The following is a 16915-nucleotide window of genomic DNA, read 5'->3' on the forward strand; positions in this document are numbered from 1 at the left end:
CTTTATCTCTGACAACAATTTCATGATTTTAGCTAGAGCTCTCATTCTATCTAGACTCGATTACTGCAATGGCTTATATATTGGAGCCAACAAATACATCCCACATAGAATACATATTTTACAAAATAATGCCTTGACAGCAGCTCTTGGTATCGCTAGACGAGCACATATTTCTAAGATAAGGCCTAATAACAACTGGCTGTCGACCCAAGACAAAATCCTACTGAATGTTGCCTCCCTTACACAGAAAGCCCTGAACAATGCTGCTCCTCCCTATCTAACTGATAGATTTGTAGAAATAAGATCCTCCAGACCCTCAAGAATCTCCAATTCCAACACACTTATCATTACTAGATTCAAATTGACCAAGGCCGGAGGCACCAGCATCCCCGTCCGGGCAGCCCAAGTATGGAACTCTCTGCCCCACACTATACGTGAGGAGAAATCCTACCTTAAATTCAGATCCAATTACATCAACCATTTGAAGCAGTCGAGCAACTAGCCAGTGCCTCCTTCCCCCCCACACCACCCTGCTGATATATTACCTGTATAATATCCTGTATATAATCTACTGTACTACTGCTACGACATGAATATATTATTAGCATTATGTGTAATTATGTAACTATGTAACCTAAGCTTTGCATATTCTGTACTGCTGCGCCCTCTTACCCTCGGGTCTGGTGCGCATTATAAGTGAATAAAACAAACAAACAAACACTACCTGCCCTTCCCCACCACAAAATACATCATCCTGAGTCCATGACTGTTATTTTCAAGCATTCCTCTAAGCATTAATGGCTTAGTTGCAGATGACAATATCCCCTATGTAATAGCAATGTCTCCAGGAGGTGTCTTCATCCAGTTGAAGCACAGAAATAATGTTAAAACCAAGCATTGGCAAGAACAACGGTTTTGACCTATGTATAGTTATTAGATAGGCATTTGCCAGGCTCTGCTATTATATGCCGTGTTAGTCACACCATTTTCCAACTGTTGCCATCTTTTGGTAGTACCGTTATGGCAGTGCCTGACTGATGCCTAAGCCATGCCTACACAAAAGCCAAAAATGTTGGCTTTGCCCATGCTGGGTTTCTTCTTGCTCAGTGCTACTGCAAGGATCAGAGACATTAGTTGTGAGAACTAGCTCTTAACAGCTTCTATTTATTGTATCATGTTGTTATTCTTCTTGCCTGTAATTACCGCTTCTCTTTTAGTAGGCGCCCCACATTCTACGAGTAGCAGTTCACTGCACGCAGAGCGCTCGCCCAGTGGCAATAACCTGTCAGCATATGGGTCCAAAGGAGACGGCATGCACCAACGCTCCTTCTCTGTATCTAGTGCTGACCAGTGGAATGAGGCGGCGGTGACCGCCAACACAGCCATCAATCCAGGTAAGTGTGCAAACTAATGTACTTACTAACTAACCCAGTAAAGTTAAAAAAGAGAATCTTGCAAAGAGACTGGATAAGGACCATTGATTGTGTTGGGAATACCATCTTTTTGCAGGACTACTCTTGGATGTTGGACCATATAATATCATACCCCATTCATTACCTGAGTAAATGTCTGGGGGAGTAGTGGCGGTCCCAGCACTTACGCTTACAAATTAATTTGTATTGCACCAACAAACTTGTGGGAGCAAGGGGATGCATAGCCCGTGGTTTGAGGTTGTGTGGGTTTTCTAAGAAAGATAAGGTAGTTGAAGCAATCTATCACTTGATTCTAGAATGTTCCTCACTTAGTAGCCAAAGTCAGGCACATTTTGCTCTCGTCCCGAAAGATTTTAAAGATGCCAGCCAGGATGGTTATGGCAACGCATATTTTTAGATAAATCTTGTAAATGGTCACTGGCTTGCGATACGTTTCATAAGAGGTGCTCGCTAAGCTTGTTGTAGGACAAACAAAAGTTAATAGAGCAGCTGAATGACTTGTTAGTTCTCTTTTAGCTTTCACATTGTAATGATGTTGTGATTTGATTAAAATTTAGGAAAATTGGTTTTAGTAGTGATAAAACGGTGTATGATTTGAATATTCCAAATACTATGAATTATGTCTTAATATGAAATGTTTATAATATGAGATTTTTCTTGTCTTTTAATTGAGATGTAAAATGAGTGCTGTGTGAAGAATTTCAAATTCAATTTTTGTTTGTTTTAATGTGAAAAGTTATCTGTGAATTATAACACAATTAATCCAAATAATACATGTGAATTGCAAGGACACATCACTGAGGAAGCCAGCAAACAATACGAAAATGGGATTACTGCCAACATCCATAAATGACACACATGCTGTGAATACTTCCATAAAGGGATTTCTGCTACTACCTTTGAATTGCCCCATTGTTTCCTTAGCAATTCCCTTTGCTTTGTCTCTTTTCCATGGTTCCTGACCACCCCACCAGCTGACGCATGCCACCTGGGCCCCCCAGGGGCAAAGTTCCATCCCAACAGCCCTTCCCCAACAGTCCCAGGAATCTGGACATACTGGTCGGTGCACCCACCCTCCCACCCCACTCGCCCATATCACATTTGTGAACATCATGAAGTTCTGCACCACAAACATTGTTCCTTGTTGAGATGGATGTACCCCGTCTGTATAATAAATATCCAGGCACTTTAACAGTCGGTGACCGATCACCCTGAAATGCCAGTGGCTGGATTCCAACCTGGCTAGTTCATTGTTTAGCTTCTGGGAAGAAATGTTCAGTGGGTGAAACAGAAACCCCTTCAGAGGTATGATTTGGAACCATGTCACAGTGGCACTAGGACAACATTTCCCAATCTGTGAGACAAAGGATACCAGGCTCTCCTGCAGGACTCTGATGGGTGGCCAAGGCATTGCCCTAAATATGCAGGATCACCAAGTCCAGCTGCAGAAGGTGCTGCCTGCCTCTTTCTTTAATCAAGGCTGCTTTCAGCTGCTGGACCTGTAGCCCTCTGATGCCAATCCACCACACAGATACCTCATCGCAGCACTCAGTGCCCCAGGGGTCAGTTTTCCGCACCACATTGCAGGCACACCTGATGAAAGAATGGCCCACAATCCACACCACGTGCTGAGGCACCATGCTTTGGGAATTGAAGTAAACTCTATATTAAATACAAGCTACAAACCAAAGACACCACCACAATCACCCCTGCTAACCAACACTTCCTCTACCCGCCTCCAACCAGAAGTTAACCCTTTATTCCTGCTGAGGGCGAATGAAACTCCTAAATGCACAGAGTTTCCACTGCACCAAATTCATAATTTGCCCATGTCTGCCACTGTAGTACCCACCCAAATCATGGAGTAGTGGGAAGAGTATGCAAAACAGAGGGGGAGTCTGGGAAACTCTCTACCAGCACGAACACAACCCATTGACTTGTTCTTGGGTGGATGGCCCCTGGGAGAGTCTCAACCAAGTCTTTAGCTCACTGTTCTTTTCACAGAGAAGACATTTCCCCGCATATCAATCTTTGTCCTGCCCAGGGGCAGTCCAGCACCGAAATTCTAGGCAGTTCTCCTCTGAACCATACACGTGTTTCAGCCTAGTTGGGCATCAGGTGAAGCTGTGCCTCTCTAAGAGCAGTGAGCAAGGGGTCCACGTCTGGATTCCCCTGGTAACTTAGGGTGAGACCCAAAGTTACTTGGTATGCAAAACAGAGGGGGGGGAGAGGTGGGAAACTCTCTACCAGCACAAACACAGCCCATTGACTTGTTCTTGTTCTTGGATGGATGGCCCCTGGGAGAGTCTCAACCAAGTCTTTAGCTCACTGTTCTTTTCACAGAGAAGAAATGTCCCCGCATATTAGTCTTTGTCTTGTGGGAAGAGTAGCCTGCCTGGTCCAACCCAAGCCCCTGGGAACGTGAGCTGAAATACCCTCCTTAACTGACATGGGTAAATAAAGGAGCCATCTCCGTGCAACCATAAGGGCCATGCATGTCTCCCGGCATCCTGAGGAATTCCTCTAATACCTTTACTGAACAGATCCTAGGATCCCCTCCCAACCCAAGGGAAATGCCCACAAGGGCAAAACCGCACCCCCACCTCACCCCTGGTGAGACTACCACTTTGGTCGCCCCTTGCTAGTCAGGATCAGTTCACTAATGAGGAACGTGCCATAAAAGACTGTGGTGAAGGACGCAGTGAAAAGCTGAAACTCATACAGGTCTTGACAGACTCATTCCAGCGTCATTGTGATTCTACTGTTTTCTGTGATCTAGCAGTCTCCTGGCACCTCTTCCCTTGTAAACTTCTCCATCCTGACCAGGCCTTCTGTACCAGACATTCCCTGGCCCTGCTAACCTCCCCTGCCAGCCCAGCTAAGAACCATATTGCGGAAACATGCCTCTTTGCGTAGGCCACAGAAACCCCCTGCGCATGCAGGTGACCCAAGCATAGCAACAATGCCTCCTGTGAGAAGAGGGAAGAAGGGAACCCCCCTGGTCCTACAAACCCCCTGGAATTCTCTGAATGTCTCCTCGTAGACCGACATTTTGCTGCCAAGGACCTGGCCATTAGGGTTGAAGTGCTGGGCACCAAGCCACCACATTGTCGCTGGGAATGCTGTCACCTGTTCTCGCCTGAACCCCCTGCATCTTATAATGAGAGGAAGAATCTGCAGAGTTATTGTGTACCCCAGAACACGTTTTGCTCTGAATCTCACATTATTCAACAAACTTGACAAAACCAATTTGTTCAGCAAATGTAGTACCATGGGGCAAGCCTCCCACTGGCTATTAATGGCCTGCACCGCAGACATGCTATCTGAACAAAATACCACACCCTTGGTCTGCAATTCCTTCTGCCATACCATCCGGGCCATCAGAATGGGTAGCAACTCCATAAAAGTAATATTTCACAAAAGCCCAGACCAAGCCCAATCTTTGGGCCAAAACACCATTCACTATTTTGCACCTAGGTTCACCGCAAAGCAAACGATCCTAGCGGCGTTCATAAACAGGCATATAGCACTTTAAAGTAATTCCAGAGCTGGCCAAACGCAGGAGCCATTGAAGTTGGTGAGGAACATGGCCCATTTCCTTGTCCTGTTGTTTTTCCTTCAGCATACATTGGCCAACGTAGAATATCACTACCACCTGAAAACCCCAAGAGTTGATAGGCTTCAGGATGAACCGGGAGCAGGCAAAAGGTGCATTCGCAGTCCACCTTGTCCATAACACCCCAGACCCCACTTCTGTAGGCGTCCCTAGCATGATCAAAGGATGCATACTGCACAGCACACAAACTTTCAATGGCGTCGTTCACCAATGCCCCTTTGGGGAAGGATAGTTTGTGAATAAGCATACACTGCCCCATCTCTTTCTTAGGGACCCCCCAAAGGGGAGCAGACAGAATTCTGGAAAGAGGCAACTGGAAACTGGGCACACCACTCTGCCCAAGCAAACCTCCTTAGACACTTTAGACCAGACTAGCTGGATTTCATGGGGTAGAAGCCCGATTCCCAGAGACGTCTTCATGGGTGGGCAAAAGGCGCGTGTGACCACCTGCTGCCTAACTTAGTGGGGTCTGGAACTTAACGGCGGGAATCTATTGTCCAGCCTGGGGGAGGGAGGGGGGCTGGCTAGGGCACAAAACATTGCTTAATTTAAAAAAATGTGCAAGGAATGGAGGAGGGGTGTCCTGGAAAGTAGATGCATCCGAAGCCTGCAGGCACATATTAATATGATAAGTCAAGTCACACTTTCAGTGCTCCCCCTCCCTGCCCGCAGCCCCCACACACCAAGCAACCAATCAAGTGGTGGGGCTGGGGCTGGGGCACAGGTTCACTGCTGGTGGTATGGACGCAATGCCCTGGCGCCAAGCAGTGATGGATGATGATTAAAAACAACAATGTTGATGGAGTGGCCAAGAGGGTGTAGCAGACCAGCCAGCTTGTGTTGTGTATGTCTGAGACTCTGCTCAGCCCCTGCTGAACGGGTGCTGCCCTGCCTCCTTGCATAGCAACCAATCAATGATGCATCTTTCAGTAGCCAATCAGACGACCTGGACCCTGGTTTCGTTTCCATTCTCTGCCAGTCTGCGGCAGCCTGAATCCAGAGAGAACGGGACTGGGTGTGGTGCGAGCTCTTGTGACACGCGCCAAGTATGAGGGTCCCAAGGTTTCAGGTACATGCGTGTTTTAGGGTTTGCAACTTTTCATTTAGAAAAGGGAGTTGAAACGTCAATTGATTTTGAAAAAAATAAATAGCTTGTCGGTTTATTCTGTGCACCTCCTGTCTGTGTCCCTTTAGGCCCCCGCTATAATTGAAGAAGTTTAACCTAAAGGTGTCGGTCGAACATGTCTTGGACAAGGAGGCAAACTAGTTCAATGCAGTGTCCACTGTCCTCGAAACCAGTGTTTATCATCTGAGCAATCAGGACTGAGACTTGACCATGTCTAATGCCAGCATTGCTTTCTCGTTTCCTGGCATGTAGTTGTAGTGTAGTCCTCTCAGTAGAGCCTACCATGTTCTGGGTTTGTAGGCACTTGTAGTGAGCGGAGGTGAGTTTGAAGGGAGAAAGTCAAAGAAGCGCTTTGATTGGATGCACATTCGAATGCTCTGGTAGGTGCTGTGGCGTTGCCCGATGACGGGGCGTGCACGCGGCGGCGTGATGTTGCACGCCGCCGCGTGCTGTATAAATAAACGGGGTGTTTCCCGGCCGCGCAGAGCGACCGGGAAGCTAGAACCACAAGGACGTGTGCGGCTGAGTCCTTATGGGAGTCGAGGCTTGCAGACAGCGCTAGGGGAGCGCCAGTAACCCCCAACAGTGGCGACGAGTGGGGGAGACGATGCCTGGGCCCGGCGGTGATCATTTTTGATTCATTTTTTTTTCACCGAAACGAAGTCGGATCACGACTTTGTTTCAGGCCGCGGGTTGTGCGTCACCCATGCGGCTGGTGGCCATTTTGTCCTTCAGGCTGTGGAACTTCAAGAGGCTCCGGTTTGAGCTCTGAGGGGAATCCAGACCTAATTTTTGGAACCTATGGTAGCAGGCAGCTATACCTATACACACATGTGCCCAGTTGGTGATTTCTTCATTTTCTTGCGTCTCCTACGTTGAGTGCAAGCAAGGAGGAGGACTAACATGGCTGGGCCTGCATAGCCCATTGTTCTTCTTGCCTCAATTTTTGGAACAGTCGAGGGCTGGAGCCTTCTTCATCCTCTTCATCATCACAGAGGTGTGCTGCAGTGTCATTAATGCTTCTTCATCAGGCTGGAACCATCTTCATCCTCTTCATCATCACAGAGGTGTGGCAGTGACTGTTTTTCCTCCCTGGTGGTGTGTTTGAGTCCGAGTTGCGGCCCCCATCTTCCACACTGGGGGTGCCTGTGCGCTCGAGCTCATGAATGACACTGAGGATCAAGACGGTACACCAGCAGCAGCAGCAGGACTGCAGGTGCAGCAGCCTCTGGGTGGGCAGGCAGGTCCTCCAGGTCCGCTACCTCCTGTGCAGCCAGTGGTGGTACCCGTTCTCCAGCAAATTCCTCCAGCCATGGCCCAAACTCGGGCACAGGCGGCCCTGCAGCCCATTCCGGAGTTTGATGTATCTGGCCCACCTTCCAGCTTGGGGCCCAGATGGAAGAGGTGGGTTGACCGCCTGCACATGTACTTTCGAGCCGCTCAAGTCACTGATGATGACTCCAGACTGGCGACCATGTTATATTCAGCAGGGCCCTCAGTTCAGGAAATTTTTGAGTCTCTTCTGCCCGGGGATGGGTCCTATGGTCAGGTGAAGGCCGCCCTTCAAGCGCATTTTCTACCTCTAGCCAACGCGGACTATGAACGCTTTGTGATGCTATCCGCCGAAAAAGGACGAGACTCTGGACACTTTTTATGGACGCCTGAGGTGCCTGTTGTTGGCCTGCGCGTGGGGTGATGCTGAAGATATGATCAGGACCATGCTCATACAGGCGTGTTCTTCAGGAAAGCTCAGGCGACAAGTGCTAAGGGAGCCTGGAATCACACTCCCACGCATCCTTGAACTGGGTAGGTGCCATGAGGTGTCCGAGGCGAGGGCAGCGAGAATGGAGGCTGGGTCGCGCCCCATCAAAACCGAAGAGGTGTGTGCGATGTGGCGCGTGGCAGGGGCACCAGAAGACCTGGCGGTGGCCCCCGAGACAGAGCTGGAAGGGCGGGTGAGTCTTGCCAGAAGTGTGGCTACGACCTGCCCCACCCAACGGAATGCCCTGCAGCCGGAAAGACTTGTGGACGGTGTGGGCTACCAGACCATTTTTCAAGAGTGTGCAAGGCAGCGATGCCTGTGCTGGTGCCGTGAGGCCCTGCCCAGCCCATCTTCAATCGCCAGGGTCGACCGCCCAACGTCGCTCAAGTAGACCAGGGCGAAGAGGATGTTCAGGCAGAGGAGGCTGACGAAGATGAGGAAGAGAACATCTTTTTTGTCTCAAGTGTAGAGGTCCTGAAAGGAAAGAACCGGAGACAGCCACGATGTGTGGTGGACGTAAACCATTCTCCAGTCCCGGTCCTGGTAGACACGGGGGCATCTGTAAATGTGATGGCCCCTGGACACTGACGCCATGGACCGGCCTCCCAAATTGGTCGCACCCAAGGCCGCATCTTCGCGTTTGGCGGCGTTCACCCCATTCCATTAGACGGCGTCTTTGTGGCGAAGGTGGAGCATGATGGATCCCAAATCACTGCACGGTTCTATGTGACACCAGTGAGCAACAACACCTTGCTGAGTTGTGCTGCGGCGGAGGTCCTTGGCATTGTCAGTTTTTCATACTCCGTCTATCTAGAGGACATCAATGACTTGCTGGAGAACTATGCCGCACTATTCAAAGGGATTGGACAGATGGCTGGCGATCTATTGAGGCTGCACATTGACGAATCTGTGCAGCCCATCGCCCTGAAACATCGCAGGGTACCGTTTCACCTTCGTGAGCATGTCGATAACGAGCTGGACAACTTGGTCAATCTCGACATCATAGAGCCGGTGGAGGGTCCAACTCCCTGGGTATCCCCAATCGTGGTGGCACGAAAACCCAAACAACCTGATGCCGTCTGGATCTGTGTGGACATGAGGTTGCCGAACAAAGCAATCAAAAGAGAAAGACACCTCACCCCGACGATAGATGACATCATTGCCGAGGTCCAAGGCGCTTGCTTCTTCTCGAAGTTGGACCTCCGAGCGGGCTATCACCAGGTCGTCCTACACCCTGAGTTGAGGTACATTACTACCTATACCACCCACCGAGGTCTGTACTGTTACAAAAGACTGAGCTTCGGGGTGTCCTCGGCGGCAGAGGTGTTTCAAAACATCATCAGGGGCACCCTAGCAGACCTGGAGGGCGTCCTGAATATCAGCGATGACATCTTGGTGTTTGCCAGAACGGAGGTAGTCCATCTGAGACGCCTGGCAAAGACGTTTGAGAGACTGCAGTCCCTGGGCCTCACCCTCCACAAGGAGAAGTGTGAATTTCTCTGACCATCAATAGAATTCTTTGGCTTCGTGTTTAAGGAGGGGGGTGGGGTATCACCTGATCCTAAGAAGGTCCAGGACATCAGAAAGGCGCAGCCTCCAGAATCCGTTTCGGATGTGAGGAGCTTCCTAGGCATGGTTACCTACTGTGGACGATTCATCCAAAACCTTGCCTACAGGTCGGAACCGCTCAGGGCGCTGACAAGAAAAGACACCATCTGGAACTGGGGCCCGCTTGAACAAGCGGCCTTTGACGACATCGGGGGCGCCCTGGCAGCTGAAGACACCATGGCCTCTTTGATCCTGTGTTGCCATCGGAGATCATTGTCGACACCAGTCCATTTGGTTTGGGTGCTGACACAGATCGACCATGATGGGGGTGTCCGCCCGGTGGCATACGCCAGCAAGGCGCTTTCGGAGGCAGAGCAGCGATACTCGCAGATTGAGCGCGAGGCACTGGCCGTACTCTGGGGCTGCAGGCATTTCCGGCTCTACGTTCTTGGATGCCCGGTGACGGTGGTGACTGATCATAAACAGTTGATTCCCATCCTGGCGGGTTCATCCTCCAAGCCGCCAGCACGAATTGAGAGATGGATGCTCGCCCTTTTGGAATATGGAGTCACCCTGGTGTATCAGCAGGGGGCGAACAATGCAGCAGACTATCTCTCTAGACACCCGGGGGCGCCTGGAGCGGAGGACTATGACACCTGTGCGGAGGAGGCCGAAGAGCATGTCCGGGTGGTGGTGGAGGCGGCCTCCTCGAATGCCATGCCCTTAAAGGAACTCGAGACAGCTGCAGCAGATGAGTGGTTCAGGATACTGAGGCAATCCATGCAGCAGGGAACCTGGAAGTCGGTGCTGGAGGCCCTAGCGGGACGCACCCAGGAGGCCAGAACTGGACTGGAGCAGTTATGGAAGGTCCGGGAGGAGCTGTCGTTCCCAACATCCGGCCTCCTACTCCGGGCAGATCGAATCGTGGTGCCCCAGTCAAAGGTAGCGGAGGTGATTGCCCTTGCACACTGTGGTCACCAGGGCGCGGCCAAAATCAAAGCAAGCTTAAGGCTGAAAGTGTGGTTCCCGGAATTGGAGCAGAAGGTGGACGATTTCATGGCAGCCTGCCTCTGGCGTCAGGCGGCATCACCCCTGCAGCGGGAACCGGTCATAGAGGCGATGCCTCGAGGGACGCACCCGTGGGAGGTCGTTCATGCAGAATTTGGATCCACCACGATGGGCACCCACATCCTCGTACTGGTTGACGAATACTCGAGGTACCCCGAGGTGGAGTTTGTAGAGTCAGTGGCGTTTGAGCATGTCGTGTTGGCCGTGGAAAAGGTGTTTGCTTCCCACATACAGTGTGCTCTGACAACGGGGCGCCGTTCCAGAGTGAACGGTTCGCCGAACTGATGGAGAGCTACGAGGTGGTGCACAGGAAGATCTCGCCTCTCTGGCCAAGAGCAAATGGTGAAGCAGAACGGATGATAACCTTGAATAAGACATTTCGGATCGCCCAGGGCCAAGGACAGTCCCTCCAAAGAGCCCTCTATCAGTTCTTGAGGGTGTATTGTACCACACTGCATGCACCCACGGGAGTGGGCCCAGCAGAGGCGTTGTTCAAGTGGTGTCCTCAGGGGCTACTACCTGAGGTGGGAGAGAAAGAACCGGGGCTGATTGACAATCAACAGGTCGAGGCTGACCGGCAAATAAGGATTGAGCAAGAGAACCTTCGGAGGGGACTTCGCCCACAGCGACTGGAGCCGGGCGATGAGGTTCTCATTCGAAATAGACATCCCCATGGGAATGTCTCGCTACCGTACGAGCCAGAGCCGTTGGACGTTGTTGTGGTCAAGGGATCCATGGTGACTGCATTGGATGGCCGGTCTGAGGTAACTCGTAACGTGAGTTTCTTTAAGAAGCTGCGGGATCCCAGGACTGATCCACCCCCTGATCCGGACCTGGAGGTCGTCCCTGGGGACGAAGGAGAATCACCATGTCTGCTCGGGTCCCCAGTCCGGGGAATGCCTGTGGACAGATCACCCGTGCCGGAGGTGAGTAGGAGGTACCCCCAGAGGACTGGGCGAGGGAAACCTGCTCACCTCAGCGATTACGTTCAGGGACAGGTATCTGATCATCCTGACAATGGGAACGGTTAAGTAAGGGGACCCGGGTGGATGTTAATAAAGGGGTTTCCAGAACGGGACATGTGAAGTGTTACAGACATAGGCCCTCATTACGACCCTGGCGGAAAGTGACTGACCTGACCGCCATAGCGTAAATAGCGTTTCCGCCATCGCACGACGGAGCAAAGTGCGGCCAATTCCGACCCATCGGGCACGAGCACTACGCCATGGCGGAAGTGCAAAGTCCGCGATGGCGGAAATGTCCCCAAAACGTGCCTCACCGCCGTCGTACGGCGCCCTAGGTGCAATACCGCCACCCATCTTAGCGGTCACCGTAATGAGCGGCAACCGGAAAGTACGGTGACCGTAAACATACGGAAACGGAAGTAAAAACATGGGCCCGGAACGGGAAACAGCATGCCGTACACCTATAAAATCAGAATTCCCACACAACCATAAAAAATACTACCCTGAGACACATCCCAACCCGTCATCCACCCCAGTGAAAGCAATAGAAATGGGAAAAGTAGCGAAAAAAGCGTGCGACCGCAAGCGGCAGGTCCACTTCTCCCGTGAGGAACTCACCGTGCTAACAGAGACCCTCCAGGAGAATGCTGCCGTCGTCTTCTCCACGCAAATGACCAGGACGGCACTTGCGAACAAGAAGGCCATATGGGCCCTGGTGGCACAGCGGGTAAGTGCGGTGGGGACCGCACCCCGCAACCCACTGCAATGCAGAAAGCGATGGGACGACCTGCGGATACGCGTACGGAGCATACTATCCGCCAATCGCAACATCGCCACAGCTACCGGGGGAGGATCGGAATCACCCATCAAGTTGACCCCCTGGGAAGAAATCTGTGCCTCCACCATTGGAATGGAGAGTATAGAGGGAGTCGGAGGGATGGAGAAAGGAGTGCAGACATCCGAAGAATCCGGTAGGTGGGCCAACTAATACAATGCCAAATCCACAATGTCCAAGCATGTGAAGTACCATGTGTCCACATAGCGCAACAGTAACACATGTCCAGGAGAACGTCCACACACATTGGCCTGACAGCGCACTTTAAAACTCACAATAAATACATAAATAATTAAAAACCCTAAAAACACCCTCTACACGTGCAGCAGGCACACCCTAACTGCAGGCTGCAAAACAACTGCATCCTCAATCCACACAAAAATGAAACCACCTCCAAGGCCCTGACCCAAATCACCCTCAGGTACCACCCCAATGCATGTGATGCATTGCCATTCCAATTTCAACAGACCCATTAACAACGCTCGCCCTCCTTTACTCCACCACAGGGCCCGATTCAAACGACGAGCTTCAGGACACCCCTACCAGCACACCTGCAAAGAGGGCCAAGACCAACGGCCAAAGACCCTCCACCTCAGCTGCACGCATCAAGACACGGCAGCAGCACAAATCAAGTGGCAGCACACAGGAGGGAACATCAACAGGCACCCCAGCAGCCAGCATGCCCACAACAGCACCACCACAGGTCCCCCCAATGGATGCCACAGAAGGCACTGCCTCTGGTGGCAGCAGCACCATAGGTGACACCCCATTAATGGCAGCATGCTCCAACACAGAAGACGGGGATGTCGAAGTAAGATCCATCCATGACCTGTCTCAATCCCCCTGTTTGTTTCATCCCGTACACCATGAGGATACCACGCAGGGGCACCCACAAGACGACTGGCCATCCCCCACAAGCCCTGTGGCAAGGCAACATGAGGTGACCAGCCCCTCTGTGACACCACCGCAAATGGCCATGGCACAGCAGAGGCAACAGTCCCTCGACCAGGTCATCGTGCAACAGCAGCAACTGGCCACGCTCCTCAAGGACCATGCTGATGAATGTGGGGGTACTAAGGCAGCCATAGAAACATCAACTGAGACGCTTAGGGCAGAAATGGAGAGAAGCACCGAGAGCCTGAGAGTACAAATGGAGAGAAGCACCGAGAGCCTGAGGGGGGAACTGCATGCGACGTCCAAAGACGTATGTGCTGAACTTGCCGCTGTGCGCCGTGTGCTCACTGAGCTCTCACAAACCCTTAGGGACATGCATGGACGTGAGCAGGCAGAGACATCATCCGTCGCAAGTTCCGTCCAGGGCAGCCCCCAACGTAGATCTGGGAGGAACCTGCGCTCCACAGGCAGGGGTGCCCCTGATACCCGGAGAGGGGGCTTGCAATAGCGTCTGCCCACTGACAATGAGCATCTGCGGACACTGGTGTTCGGGGGGGAGGTAGGAGGGTGGAGGGGGTGTGTTGGGCTTACTTGGGTGGCGGGTCGATGGGGTGTGTAACATAATTCCAAATATGCTATAAACATTTCACAATCATCCAATGAGATGTGTGGACATTGATCTTTGTGTACGAGGCCTTTAGAGGCGTACAGTCCATATAGTGCATGTTCCAGACACACACAGTGCCACAAGTCCCGTGTCATGTATCAGCCACCAGGCGTGAGTGCTAGAAGCATGAATCTATGAGCATCTGACGAATGTCACGGCCCTCCTGTGCCTCGCGGACTCCTTGAGGTGCTGCCACATCCCCACCCTCATCATGACCATCTTCAGGTGCTTGCAGTTCTGCGTCAGGGGGCATGGGCACATTTGTACGTACGCACATGTTGTGTAGCATGACACATGCCATGACCATCTTTGCAACCTTCTCATGGCGGTACAGGAGTGCCCCGCCAGACCTGCTGAGGCAGCGGAAACGAGTCTTCTGTAGGCCGAATGCCTGTTCTATGACTACACGGGTACGTGAGTGGGCATGGTTGTAGTCCTCCTCATGCTGGTTCTGTGGGTTCCAGAGTGGTGTAAGGAGCCATCTCTTCAGTGGATACCCGGCATCACCTGTATGTGGACAATAAAGGACGTTTGTGGAATGACATTGCTACGTACGCACCCCCCCCCCCCCTTCCGGCCAGGTCATTGCCGCATCACATACCCCACATTATCATGCATGAAATGAGACTCACCGAGTAGCCAGGGTCTGTTCCCTGCGTGTCGCTCCATGTAGCGTGGTATTGTAGAGTTCCTCAAGACCATAGAATCATGGGTTGATCCAGGAAATCGGGCACAACAATGTGTAATGATCCTGTTGGAGTCACACACCATTTGTACATTAAGAGAATGATATTGTTTCCGGTTGCGGTACTGGGCCTCCATGGCATGTGGGACGACCAATTCCACATGGGTGCAGTCGATGGCACCAATGCAACCCGGTATGCCGGCAAGTGCATGGAATCCCACTTTTGTGTTTGTAATTTCCTGCTCCGAGCGTGGTAGAGAGATGTAGTCGTCTGCGTGCTTCAGGAGGGCATCGAGCACTTGCAATAGTGTCCGTGAGAACAGTGGCTGTGAAATGCCATGCAACTGTCCGACTGTGTGCTGGTAGGTGCCTGTGGCCCGGAAGTGGAGTACAGACACCACCTTCAGTAGGGGTGGGATGGCGGTTGGGCTATCTATCATGCTGACAAGGTCAGCCTGTGTCATGTCCACAATGGCGGTTATGGTGTCCCGGTCCAAACGGTAGAGGGTGTGGATCTGCTCATCAGTGAGGTTGAACGGATGGGCTCGGAGGCGTGGGATTGCGGGCTGCCTGCGTGGTGGTAGTGGCTGTGCTGGTGGGCCTTGCTGGCCCTGCCTTGCCCTCCTCCTCCTCCTGCGTCTCCTCTGTGCGGCCGGTTGTTGTAGTAGTTGGCGTTCGTCTTCTTCTTGAAGTTGGAGTACTTGCAGTGCTATCAGGTCCCCCAGGGCCAACATCGCTAGTCCTGCCGGTAGCATTTTGGAGTGGTTGTGGTTGTGGGAGGGGGTTGGGTGTGCAATTTATGTGTTTTCAGGCTGTATAGCCTCCACCTGTGGTGATTCATTCCACCTGTGCCAGCTGCAATCCCCTTTGGGCGAGCACCGAACCGAAGTTCACCGACGGGCGGGGCGTCCCATTTGTGAGTGAAGCCAGTTGCCATTTACACACACTGCCGCACTACATGGATGAATTTGTGATTTGAAGCGGTCACAGATGCCTTTTCGACGTGATGTTGCAAATGAGGAATTCGAAGGACAGCGCTTTCGGTTTCCAGCTAGCGGCGAGGAGACGCCCACAGGTCTGACTGCAAATATAACGTTCTATTGTTTAATGTCCTTGGGACAGGGGCCATGGCGAGTATGCTATGATTGATATGGATAGTATGGGATGCGCAATGGCGTAGTGGACAAATAGGCAGGACGTTCCCAAATACATGTTACTTCACAACACTAGAATTCCGGGCTGGTGAACAGTGAATTTTGCAGACTGCATTACGCACAGACTCAATGGAAGTTTCAAATGTGATGTGAGTAAATAATCAGGCGTTTTCATACCGGGATGAGGGAATGATGTATGGATGCATGGACAGATGATTTGGTGGAGAGTTTGCCATGTACAGGGCTTTTGGGAATCTATCCACCTCCCCTGCGCTATGTCATGCAGAGCTGCCATAGTGGGACCATCGTCTTTCTGCCCTTGTTGAACCCTCCCTGTCTCGACGCGCCTTCAGGCACTTGTGTCTATGCACGTTACTAATCCCATCTGATGGATTCTGTCTTCACAGACGCATGCACACAAACACTCGTTTGTAATGCTGTTTTCACCTCGATTTTTATGGTTGTGATTCGGAAGTGATTTTCGGGTGGGTATATTCCTTTTGAGTGGGCTAGCATGCATATGGCTGTAGATTTTGTGTGATCATTGAAGTGAGTTATGCAATTGTAGTTCTGATGGCCATACTATTCTTTTTCATTTCATTTGGGTGACAGGTATCTCCTCCCCTTTTGCCGCTGCCATCTGTACGCCACTCCTGCAGATGGCTTTTACTCCCGACACCTGCTGCTTCGTGTCAATCAGTGGAGCACCATTACGATCTTATGGGACGATCGCCAATGGGCCACTTGCCCTTACGCAGTGCTAGTGGCTAGGAGCAACATATCGTCCTTTCTGCTGGACTAGTGCCTACCTAATGGGACGGCCCTGCGGTTCTAGGGGCTTCCGTGTTGCCTTTTTGGACGTGAATGTAGCCCCTGTGTACCATGATGGAACAGGGCGTCACACAGGCAGAAGCTGGTCTTTTCTTGCGGATGCAGCCCACAATACTGGAATGTATTTACGAGTTCATGACCTAATGGCTGTATGGCCCTTGGTGGTTTTGTGGTGCATTAAATTTCTATTCTGTTTTTGTTTGTCTCATTTTTCTGCTCATGTTGCTGTACTTGGACCTTCATATGCCTGTGCTGCATCAGTGCGGCAATGGTGCCATGGCAGATATGGATGCCCACTCACAAGGCACTTGGAGCCCCTGGATTCATTTGT

At 51.5% G+C, this 16915-nt stretch overlaps 1 protein-coding gene across 6 annotated transcripts in view; it reads left to right on the forward strand.

The window, feature by feature from the left end:
• The window catches only part of AGAP3 (ArfGAP with GTPase domain, ankyrin repeat and PH domain 3), a 1746798-nt gene that overhangs the window by 1529436 nt on the left and 200447 nt on the right, over nucleotides 1-16915 (forward strand). For 4 of the 6 annotated variants that reach the window (XM_069646010.1, XM_069646011.1, XM_069646007.1 and 1 more), the window contains one exon: nucleotides 1218-1394. In XM_069646010.1, coding sequence (XP_069502111.1) covers nucleotides 1218-1394 — 177 coding nt within the window. The remainder of the gene's footprint in view (nucleotides 1-1217; nucleotides 1395-16915) is intronic. The other 2 variants (XM_069646012.1, XM_069646008.1) reach the window with 1 other exon arrangement.

This window comes from Ambystoma mexicanum, chromosome 2p (genome assembly GCF_040938575.1).
Source record: "Ambystoma mexicanum isolate Mex_15411 chromosome 2p, UKY_AmexF1_1, whole genome shotgun sequence".
NCBI classification, from domain to species: Eukaryota; Metazoa; Chordata; class Amphibia; order Caudata; family Ambystomatidae; genus Ambystoma; species Ambystoma mexicanum.